The following is a 12,336-nucleotide window of genomic DNA, read 5'->3' on the forward strand; positions in this document are numbered from 1 at the left end:
TTTGCTGTGGGAGGTTTGACATCCTTGTCCGGCCAGTTAGTGCTGCGAAACCATGTTGTGACAGGATGGACCGCCTATGCCACCCTGTCTGTTGTTGCTGGGAACCAGCTGGGCTTACTTTGCCACCATTCCCTTTCGTTATCCAAAATGTGCCCTCTTGCCGCAGTAGGGGGGCTTACACGTGCTGACACCACTGGACTCCTTGCCGGCATCCAGTATCGGGCTTCTTCTGGGTAACAGACGCTGCTAGCGAATCTCGTTGCTGGTACTCCTGACCTCTTCCTATGGATCAGGGAAGCTGTGGATGGATCCCCCCCTGGCCTACCACACTGACCAGGGCTGCATGGGTAGCATGCAGAGCGGTGGTACCGGAAAGCTTGGGTCCAAACCTTAGACAGCCGGAGAACGCATTCGATTTTGGGTCTAATCTGCAGGTCACCGGAATACAGCAATATTGAAGATGTTTTCAAGCAGGTCTTTGAAGCAAGATGTTTGTTTGCTCTCACACTGGTTGAAGGTACCAGTGATCAGGTCTGATGTTGAAATCAGAAGAACAAGTTTCCAATACAAGCTAGTGCCTTTTATACAATTTAGACACAGGCTATTTTTAGCATCAGCATATAACCTGTTTACACAAACATGGATTTACATACATTGCAAAGCCAATAATATTTACACTTGGCTATGAAATTCTTAAAAACCTTACTGTGATATCCTGGATCTTATTTCAGAGGCAGGAGACCCACGAGCAAGTCAAAAGGTCTAAAAGGCATAAATACTTCAGACAGTCCCCGAATACACATTCCCAAAGAAAGTACAAACCTCAAAACAAGCCATTTCCTCACATCACAATACAGTCCTGATCCATAATAAGCTGTCGGGAGGTACCAGTCAGCCCACAGCAAAGAGGCATTGCATGAGCTATAACAGCTTCTCAAGAAATAAGCTGTTCTGGGTGCTGCAGAGATGCCCAGCGATGGGATTTGAATTCTACTACTATTGTGCAGTTGGCATTCGCAGTTGGCGAGTGTCTGGTGGCAAGTTGACGCCAGTAGAGTGGTCAGTAACAGTCAGTTACTGACAGAAGGAAATCAAGTTAACCTCTTTTCTCTTCCTCCTACAGACTGGTTGATGAAGTAAGCCTATCCTGTCAGACGTGTAGTCACAAAATTTAGTCTTACTATTGATGAACTGCTTACCTTTAAAAGTATTTTATGTGGCAGCATATGTTCTATATTAACACATGTGGGAAATGAATACGTGATAAACATATTGATTTTTCAACTACAGCACAATATCCTAGTCTTTTAACAGCGTAAATATACTAAAATATTATCGGTTTTGTGACGCTTAATTTTCATGTATTGTGTCCTATATTTCATGGAATGACCCAATTATTTATTTGTAAATCTTTAAGGGTTTGTTTCAACAATGTGCTTCACTGACTGAACTGTAGCCATGTATATTCATCAAAGAATGAATTCAATATTCTCTGGGGTTATTGATGCTCATAATTGTGATTAAAAATGAATGCTGTTTTTGTATTTGTGCTCCTGGGAGGCCACCAGAAACTATGCATACATGTAGCAGCACTAGTAATGACAGTTTAGCTGAACTATGCTTGTGATTCCAAGGGCTAATTAATGTCTTAAAGGGAACTGAATTCTCCCCCACTCCCACTTTTCTTTTTGTTGGGTGTGCAAGGAAATGTACAATACGATCTGTTCCATCTTTGAATACAAACATATTTTTTCTAGGGGCGGTTGTGTTTGATTAGACTCCGCTGTGATAGCTGTGTGGATTTCAGTTTTCCAAAAAAGTTTCCAGCCATTGCTATATATATATATATATATATTTTGATACAATGAGCCTTTGTTCAAAGCTTTTGGTGTATTGTGATGTGGGGAATTGGCTTGTTTGGGTTTGTTCTGTGGGAATGTGTATTCGGGCACTGTCTAAAGAAGGTATTCATGTCAGTTCGACCTTTTGACTTGCTAGTATGTATCCTACCTCTGAAATAAGATGCAGGATATCACAGAAAGGTTTTTAAGAATTTCATAGCAAAGTGTAAATGTCATTGGCTTTCCAATGCATGTAAATCCATGTTTGTCTAAACGGGTTATATCCTGATGCTAAAAAGAGCCAGTGTCTGAACTGTATAAAAGGTACTAGCTTGTATTGGAAACTTGTTCTTCTGATTTCAACTGACCTGATCACACTAGTACCTTCAACCAGTGTGAGAGCAATTAAACATATTTCTTCAATATTGCTGTATTACTATGACCTGCAGATTAGACCCTAAATCTAATCTGTTCTCCGCCTGTTTCTGAGGTTTGGACCCAAGCTCTCCAGTACCACCGCTCTGCCTGCTACCCATGCAGCCCTGGTCAGTGTGATAGGCTAGGGGGGGGGATCCATCCACACCTTCCCTGATCCATAGGAAGAGGTCAGAAGTACCAGCCCAGGTACTCCAGCAACGAGATACGCTAGCGTCAGTAACCCAGAAGAGAACCTGTTCTGGATGCCGGTAAGGAGTCCAGTGGTGACAGCCTGTGTAAGCCCCTCCTACTGCGGCAAGAGTGTGTGTTTAGGATAACAAAAGGGAACGGTGGTAAAGTAAGCCCAGCTGGTTCCCAGCAACAACAGACAGGGTGGCATAGGCAGTCCATCCTGTCACAGGTAGTAATACATATTTTTAAATATGTTGAAATTATAATATATATATGAATCTTGTGTCCCAAATTATGTGTACACCCTTCTAATCTTTTCATTCACAGCCATTGCTAACTGGTGCATAAAGTCAAGCATACATCAATGCATTCTCCATTGTCAAACAAGAGCAGTGGAAAGGGTTATAATGGAGGCCTCTTATCCCAAGTAATTTGAGTTATGAATTATAAGAGATCTTAAATCTTTGTTGCAAATAATATTCTGCCCAATAATGATTTAACCCTCACTGTTGATGCTTCTCACCCCTGTGCTGAGCCTATTTTTGTACTTTTCTTTTTCTTTTCTTTTTTTATTTTGCAATCAATATTGAGATCAGTAATTTGTATTTCTAGTACCCACAGCATTTGTGTTTTTTTGTTTTTCATAGATTTTTCAAAAGGGGTACAGAAAGGAAAAAAAGTTAGGGATACATAATGGGAATGGAACACAATCCTGAAAGCATACAAAATCAGAACAGTATCGATCTGACTATTTCCCATATATGGTAGATCCAGCAAATAGCCTACATACAGAAGCTCATTCACTAGTATCATTAGTGGGCGGGAGTAGGGACCGTGATGGGGATCCCTCCCCTTCGGTAACATAGTTATGTCAAGCTCTCCACTTAACCAGCGGGGATGATGTTGACGTAGAGTATGGGACACCTAGGGTTTCCATTTCAAAGTTTAAAGTTAATTTTAGAGATCACTTTGGCCAGGGGTGGGGGAGAGATTATTTCCATGCCTGAGCGATAGCTGCTCTGGTTGCTATCAACACCTGGCCTGTCACATATCTATCCCAACGTGGGAGAGCAGGAGGATAGTGTTGTAATAGAGCCAACTCTGGCGTGGGGGAGATTGAGTGACCAAGGACTGAGCTTATCAAGTAAAAAACCTTGTTCCATAACGGACGTATCACAGGACATGACCAAAATATATGAAGAATGTCACCATGTTCTTAACAATTGTGCCAACATAGTGGGGCCAAATTTTGTGGAGTTTTTCTGGTGTGGCATACGTTCTATTCAATAGTTTTACCAACATTTCCGTATGGTTAAGGCACTTTGAACATATCTCTGTCAACTCTTTTAAAATGTCTGTCTTCTAACTGAAGGTCTGTTTCCTATTGGATCTGAGGTTTAGACTTTGGTACAGTGTTTAGACACAGTAGGGTATTATACCAGAGGGTAATGCTGGCTTTACTACTACCTTTAGCTAACAGGGAGTAATACCTGGCCAGGGGAGGTCCTATCGCCACATTTCTCAACGGCGGAGAAGTTAATAGATGCCTAATTTGGAGGTATTTATAGAAGTCACCTTTGGGCAGCAAATACAGGGCATTAAGATGTGGGTAGGAGAAAAGCTCGCCCAATTCCAACAAGTGTCCTAGAGTCTGAATGCCCCTACCGACCCAACCAGAGAGATTTAAATCTATTTGTCTGGCGAACACCTGCAACACACCCGTCGTGGGGCGTACAAGCCCCTCAGTGTCCTGGCACAGGCGGTCCCACACAGGGTGTCCCTAGTAAGGGTCGGCAAGGTCTCCGCGGGAGGTCTTCACTGACCAGGTATCCATAGAAGATCCGTCAGAGATAACTGAGTTGCATGCTATTTCCAGGTCCACCCTGGGTTTCACATCCCTTGGAAGGTACCAATCCCACATTTAGGACAAAATGCAAGCCTCATGATTTTTTTTTGTCATAAGCACACTTTATGGGATGACCCTCACCTCTAGTCCTGTGCAACTTTGATCAAGTCTTATTCGTGCCGCCAGAGGTTCTGTAGCCATCAACTAGAGAATAGGGGACATGGGGCAACTCTGTTGGGTTCCGTTAGTAATTGAGAAGTTTAGGTAGAGAAAAACCCGTCGCTATATATGGCATTCAGGATGTTACCAGCAAACCTGATAGTATGGAGAACCTGAGTCATGTAAGACCAATGTAACCTATCGAACACCTTTTTGGCATCTAGAGAGAGCAATAACATGTTATCATTGTTTTTATGACATTGTTCTATTAAGTGGAGGATACGTCTCGAATTGTCAGGGGGCCTACCTGTCACAAAACCCGCCTGGTCTGGGTGGATCAATTCCTGAATGACAGAAAGTCTGTTAGCAATTGTGGGGTTTTTTTTTGGTTTTTTTTTTTTCTCCTGAACCCCACACAGAAGTACTTTTGTGTTGCTTTAAAAAAAAAAAAAAAAGCAAAAAGCAGGATTCTAGACATCGCTTTTCATAAAAAAATTCTGCACTTCTTTGAATGAAATGTGTAGTAAGATGTGTCCAATAAGGCATATCTTTTTAAAAACTAGACAAACTACTGTATAAAATGAGGGTACCCCTTAGTCAAACCTCCCCACATCCTGGCAATTTTATAGCTGTAAATTGTTCTTTGACAGCAATATAATTGCAAACCCACACATAAATCCAAGGGAATTTATATTTTTTCAAACAATTAGTATTTCTGTCCTGACCTAAATACTTATTACGTATTTTGACCCAACTACTTATAAAATAAGACTGCTGTGTAATTATTTTGGAGGGGTGCCTTGAAAAGATTATGGAGACCCCAAGGGTGTCAGAACTGAGAACGTTTGGGAACCACTGGTCTATGGTAAATTCCAAATACCTAGTTTAGCACGAACATGGTCCATTTTAGGAAAAGCACAGGTAGTCAAACATCTATTTCACATGACTTTATTTTACACTTTAATATTCTCATTTCCTCATGCATTTCATTGGGCCATTTGCCCTAATATTACAGAGCAATATTTTCTAAGATACTGTATTTTGTTCTGTAGATAGTACTATAGAGTAGATATTAGTGGTAAAGTTCACTGTGTAATACATATTTTAGTAGTGTAAAGGATATAAAAAAATAGTGTACAGTCATGACCAAAAGTTTTGAGAATGACAAATGTTTTTTCAGTCTGCTGCCTCAGTTTTTATGATGGCAATCTGCATATACTGCAGAATGTCATGAAGAGTGATCAGATGAATTGCAATTAATTTCAAATTCCCTCTCTTCCATGACAATTAAATTTATCCCGATAACATTTCCACTGCATTTCAGCCTGATCACAAAAGGACCAGCTGACGTTGGGTCAGTGATTCTCTCGTTAACACAGGTGAGTATTGACAAGGCTGGAAATTACTCCGTTATGCTAATTCTGTTAGAATAACAGACTGGAAACTTTAAAAGGCGTTTGGTGCTTGAAATCATTGTTCTTTCTCTATTAGCCATGGTTATCTGCAAGGAAACACGTGCAGTCATTATTGCTTTGCACAAAAAGGGCTTCATAGGGAAGGATATTGCTGCTAGTAAGCTTGCATCTAAATCTGCCATTTATCGGATCAAGAACTTCAAGGAGAGAGGTTCAATATTTGTGAAGAAGGTTTCAGGGCACCCAAGAGTGTCCAGCAAGCGTCAGGTCTGTCTCCTAAAGTTGATTCAGCTGCGGGATCGGGGCACCACCAGTGCAGAGCTTGCTCAGAAATGGCAGCAGGCAGGTGTGAGTGCATCTGCATGCACAGTGAGTCGACTACTTATGGCGGATTGCCTGGTGTCAGAAAGGTCGGCAAAGAAGCCACTTCTCTCAAAGATAAACATCAGGGACAGACAGATATTCTACAAGAGGTACAGGGATTGGACTGCTGAGGACTGGGGTACAGTCATTTTCTCTGATGAATCCCTTTTCAGATTCTTTGGGACATCTGAAAAAAACACTTGTCCGTAGAAGGAAAGGAGTGCTACCATCGGTCCTGTGTCATGCCAATAGTAAAGCATCCTGAGACCATTCATGTGTGGGGTTGCTTCTCAGCCAAGGGAGTGGGTTCACTCACAATTTTGCCTAAGAACACAGCCATGAATAAAGAATGGTACCAAAACATTCTCCAAGAGCAACTTCTCCCAACCATCCAAGAACAGTTTGGTGACGAACAAGGCTTTTTCAGCATGATGGAGCACCTTGCCATAAGGCAAAAGTGAAAACTAAGAGGCTCGGGGATCATCGAAATTTTGTGTCCATAGCCAACAAACTCCCCAGACCTTAATCCCATTGAGAACTTGTGGTTCATCCTCAAGAGGCAGGTGGACAAACAAAAACCCACAAATTCTGACAAACTCCAGGCATTGATTAGGCAAGAATGGGTGGCCATCAGTCATTATGTGGCCCAGAAGTTGATTGACAGCATGCAAGGGGGAATTGCAGAGATCTTCAAAAAGAAGGGTCAACATGCAAATATTGTCTCTTTGCATAAACTTAATGTAATTGTCAGTAAAAGCATTTGACACTTTTGAAATGCTTGAAATTTTACTTCAGTATACCATAGCAACATCTGACAAAAAGGTCTTGTGACAGGATGGACCGCCTATGCCACCCTATCTGTTGTTGCTGGGAACCGGCTAGGCTTACTTTGCCACCGTTCTTTCGTTATCCCAAATGTGTCCTCTTGCCACAGTAGGAGGGGCTTACATGTGCTGCCACCACTGGACTCCTTGCCGGCATCCAGATCCAGGTTTCTTCTGAGTAACTGACACTGCTAACATATCTCGTTACTGGTGTACCTGGGCTGGTTTTTCTGACCTCTTACTATAGATCAGGGAAGCTGTGGCTGGATCCCCCCTGGCCTACCACACTGACCAGGGCTGCATGGGTAGCAGGCAGAGCGGTGGTACTGGAGATCTTGGCTCCAAACCTCAGAAACAGCCGGAGAACGGATTAGATTTAGGGTCTAACCTGCAGGTCAGAGGAATACAGCAATATTGAGGTTTCCAAGCAGGTTTGGAAGCAAGATGCTTATTTGCTCACACTGGTTAGTCGTACCAGTGATCAGGTCAGATATTGAAATCAGAAGAACAAGTTTCAAGTACAAGCTAGGGCCTTTTATACAGTTCAGACACAGGCTTTTTTTTAGCATCAGGATGTACTCTATTTACACAAACATGGATTTACATGCATTGGAAAGCTAACAATATTTACACTTATATGTAAAATTCTAGAAACGTTGTGATGTCCTACATCTGAAAACCTAATGCAGAGAATCTAGGAGCCAGTCTTAATTAAAAGTTCCTGCCTTCAATGTTGGACCTTCGCACATCAAAAGATCTAATTAGCATGGGACTTTTCTTAAAACCGTTCGGAACACACATTCACACAGAGCAACAAAAACAAGCCAGTTTCCCACATCACAATACACAAGGGTTTGTAAACAAAGGCTCATTGTATCAGATATATACATCAGAAATGGGCATATCCTATAGCAAGGTTAAACAGGAAAAATTAGTTTCTACCCTGGTCTCTGAAATTACTATCCTATCTCAAAATCTATACACTATTAAAAATGCATTGGCAATTTATATGAATAAGCGCCCTGCGTTATTTCCCTTAAATTGACACCATTTTTTTTTTTATGTGATCCAGTCTGTTAGGGTAATTTTACCTCTCCTTTATCAAGTCCCTTCAGATATCAGTGAGATAAGATGCTGGTTAACCAGGAGATCAGTAATCAAGACACAGACATGCCAATGTCAAGATAGAACTGAGCTGTGCTCATTTATTAGTGGGATACATTTATACATGAAAAAGCGTTTGATCTGGTTATAGAATAAACACATGATTGATATTTTCCTCAGTAAATATAAATCTTCTGACAAAGCTAGTTAGTTCTCTTCATGTCACTTTTATGGTTCTTATCAACTTTCATTGGCGCCAGTACTCCCAATGCCATAATTCATTATCCCATGTCCTAGGCCTCCATCCAGGGTCTTTAAGATAGGTCAAGGCTGGAGCTGGTGATTACGCTGAATGTATTTTTAAGGCAAATACCAAGATTTTTAACTCCTTCACATATCATTACCATTATCGTTGAGGACCTAGAAATCCTTTCACAGGTCTAAAAACACTGAAGCAGCAATCTTTGTGAAAACCAATTCTTGTCATTATCAAAACTTTTGGCAATGACTGTATGTATAGGGATTAATTAAATTCTGCTGCAAGGACTGCAGCGCTAAATCTATTTCCATTAATGCAGTAATTGTAACCCTGATTTCTGCTTGCGGCTCCCTGAGCACAGAGTACCGTGATATCGGTAATAGTGCGTAGACTGCGTTACTTTCAGCAGTAATGCGTCAAATTGATACCTAGATATTTTAAATAATTTTACATAGTCTCTTGAAAAATATTGTGTATCTACTTATATGTATGACATGTACTTGTATTTGCAGTCTTTGGGGGGTTTCTTTTCAGTTTTTGTATGGTCATTGTTTTAAAAAAAAATTAAGTTTTTAACTTTAGAACAGTGTGTATGTACCCTTTTAAATACCAGTTGCCTGTTGATCTTGGCATTGTTGATTTTGTTAATTGTATATGTTAGGTTTGGTTGATTTTATGTTAATAATAAAATGGCTTAACAATCCATAAACATGTGATTATGTATATTGCTGGTCTTATATGAAGATTAGTTTTGTTAATGAGTACTTGGGGCCAGTATGGTGGTATAGTGGAATGTAGGGGTGTCAGTTCAATAATGACAAGGACCCTGTCTGCGTGGAGTTTGTATGTTCTTCCTGTGTTTGTGTGGTTTTCCTTCCACAGTCCAAAACCATATTGGCAGGGTTATTGGCTTTTGAAAAAAATATATCCTATTTTTGCGTATGTGTGAGACGAAATTTATACTGTAAGCTCCCATGGAACAGGGACTGATGTGACTACCTGTTCTCTGCACAGCACTGCATAATATGATTAGTGCTATATAAATAAACAATAAATAATTGTCTTTAAAAAACTGAGGCAGATCAGTGTTCTGGCATTGGTATGCTATTAGCTTAAGTTATTTACACATTATGCAATTTCAGTATGTTATCATATTTTGGAAAGTTAAGCCAAACTATTTTTTGTTTCAGGTGGGTTTGCGAGGAAATACCGGATCTGAAATTGGCCATGGAGAATTATGTACTTATAGACTATGATACAAAATGGTAAAATTAGGTTTTCTTTTCAACCCTTCCATTTTGCTCTATTATGACTTATACCCCACTCTACACAGTTTTATTTATATTTTATCTATAGAGAATTATTTGGGTTTTTTTTGGCTTTTTTTTAAATGATCAAGTAAACAAATAAACCCCAAGTAAATTAATATTCTTATAGATCACCCCCCCCCCCCTTTGTCTGTTTGTTTACTGTTTTCCCCCATCCCTGTCTTTGTGCATTTCTCACTCTGCCTCTGTCTTCATTTCAGTTTTGAGAGCATGCAACGACTATGTGAGAAGTATAACCGAGCCATTGACAGCATACATCAGCTGGTAAGATTACTCTTTGTCCATATTGCATCAAACCTCCTTCCCCCGTGGGTCTTTCTCTTCCAGGACTAGTTGCTAGGAGCAGAGGCAAGAGCATCTGCTTACCTTTACCTGTTTCCAAATAGACATTGCACTGTTTTGTATTTCCCTACCTCTGTGTATACAGGGCACATATTATGTCATATTTATATTCTCAAAATATAAATCTATATCCATAGAATCATCCTGTCACAAAGCTATTATTGAAATGTTCTGTCATTTTACAGTTTGATTGTGTACGCTAAACCTAGAATAATTTTTCAGCAAGTTTGTGTTCCTTAGTGAATTTTAACATATTATTTTTTTCAGGTTTTTTGGAATGGTGAAGTGCATCCATTTTAATGTAAAATTAATTTAAAAGCCTATTACACACCAAATGAAAGGCTTTTCTGTGATTCTTTATTACATTGAAACGATTAGTGCAGTCTGAAATTTTCAGTGTAATGTATAGAAAGCTCCTTTTCTTTTATTGGAGGTAGGCAGGACAAATACACTGGGTTGAACTGCTGGTTAAGTTATGGTATCAATTGGAGAAGCGGCAATTCAATTTTTAATGATTTGATCTATTTCATGAAACATAAATCACTAAATGAGACTCTGTTCTAAAGTGGATGCTGCAGTGTCTTTTGGGAAACATTGCTATCCCATTAAGAGTCCCAGTTGATAGAACAATGAAGAAATGTCTTAAAAAGCCTCAGGAACAGTAATTAAATCTGGAGTAGCCAAAGCTTCAATCTCACAGGCTGGATAATCTGAATAAGAACATCCAAGAAAAAGTAGGCAACACTTCTTGAAGGATATGGAAACCATGAAATTTGTAATTTTCTCTTTGAAGCATGACTGAATATGATCACTTTTTTTGCCACAGTGGTGTCCAGGGCCGGATTAACGGAAAAGAGGCCCGTGGGCTAAGGGGGCCCCCATTCCCCCGTGAGCCCCCCCCCCCCCCCCCCTTTAGCAGACTGGCCCCCCTGTTAGCTGACCTACCCCCCCCCCCCCCCCCCCCAAGCGCTTACCTTCTCCTGTCACTGCAGTCCTCCTTCCGCGGCGCGCTGTAAGCTGCTTACTGAGGAGATCTCGTGACACTCTCGCGAGATTTCCTCAGTAAGGAGATTACTGAGCGCCGGAGAAGGAGGACTGCAGTGACAGAGCTCAGCATTGATCGGGCCGGGGGTGCCCCCGCCCCCATCCCGATCAGTAATTCTGCTGAGCTCTGTCAAGGGCCCCCTGGATGCCCGAGGCCCCTGGGCTGTAGCCCAGTTAGACCTCGGGTTAATCCGGCCCTGGTGGTGTCTGGGAGAGCGATTTGACAGCATCCTGTAGGTAGTAGGTCAGCAGTCTAAAACTCTCTTTAATCACCATGAAAGGGAAGCGTAGTATATTTTTGGAGGGGGAAATAAACTGGATCCCATTATTTAGGAAGCCAAACATAATTTTCCAAAGTATAGTAGCAGACCGTTTTCTGCTTCTTAAAGAAAACATTTAAAAGCGTTCTGGCCTATCATTCTGGCAAACAATATGTTGGGTTGTATGCGTCAAATGCATCCAGGTCACATTTTCGTCCCTTTAGAGGAAAAGAAGACTAAGAAATAGAAATACACAATTATTGGCTAACACAACCTCTAGCTGGCTAGTTCAGTGGGTGGATTGAAAGGTACGCAAAGGGCTGTTCACTCACTTAGAATTTGAAGGGTCTGTGACTACTTAAAATAGAGATGTTTGTGTGTGTGTTATTAGCCATTGTTGATCTGTATATGCAGCAATGGCTTTACAATTAGTCAAATTTAAGCGTTAAGGCAGGTGATTTCTAATATTGTGCCAATGTTTTGGCATTCTATTTACATTGATCCATAAAGGCATGATTTCTTGATCAGAATGTCTTTAAGGCTGTGCTTATTTTCATTTGTTAATTGTGGACTGTATGGTGCTACCACACTTGTTACACTGGGACACTGCATGGAAAGAAATGGTCTTTCTTGGAGTCAGAAAGTTGTTCATGCTGTGCCTTCTTGGGGCAACATTCTATATGTATACTGTAATACCAGCTAATAGATGTGTTGCTTGGAGCACTTTTTTTTTTTTGTTTCCTTTGCTCTAGATTTTACTTGTTACTCATTGTATTATTTGATCTATTTTACTGAATTAATTACAATTTTTAATAAAGAAAAAATTTGATCAGCCGTTTTCAAGTTATTACAGGTTGTTGCCTAACAGCAGTGAATGTTTTTAAAGCTGGGTGTGTTTCTAACTTGCAGTTTGCAACATCTATTTCAAGCTGCCTTCAAATA

At 40.6% G+C, this 12,336-nt stretch overlaps 1 protein-coding gene across 3 annotated transcripts in view; it reads left to right on the forward strand.

The window, feature by feature from the left end:
• Positions 1-12,336, forward strand: part of DOT1L (DOT1 like histone lysine methyltransferase) — a 140,121-nt gene that overhangs the window by 40,733 nt on the left and 87,052 nt on the right. For 2 of the 3 annotated variants that reach the window (XM_075204710.1, XM_075204712.1), the window contains exons 1-3: positions 962-1,059; positions 9,611-9,685; positions 9,949-10,012. In XM_075204710.1, the coding sequence (XP_075060811.1) occupies positions 977-1,059; positions 9,611-9,685; positions 9,949-10,012 (222 nt within the window). In that variant the 5' untranslated portion in view covers positions 962-976. Of the gene's footprint in view, positions 1-961; positions 1,060-9,610; positions 9,686-9,948; positions 10,013-12,336 lie in introns of those variants that run through there. The other variant, XM_075204711.1, reaches the window with a different exon arrangement.

The sequence above is a fragment of the Mixophyes fleayi genome, chromosome 1 (genome assembly GCF_038048845.1).
Source record: "Mixophyes fleayi isolate aMixFle1 chromosome 1, aMixFle1.hap1, whole genome shotgun sequence".
In the NCBI taxonomy this organism is placed as follows: domain Eukaryota; kingdom Metazoa; phylum Chordata; class Amphibia; order Anura; family Limnodynastidae; genus Mixophyes; species Mixophyes fleayi.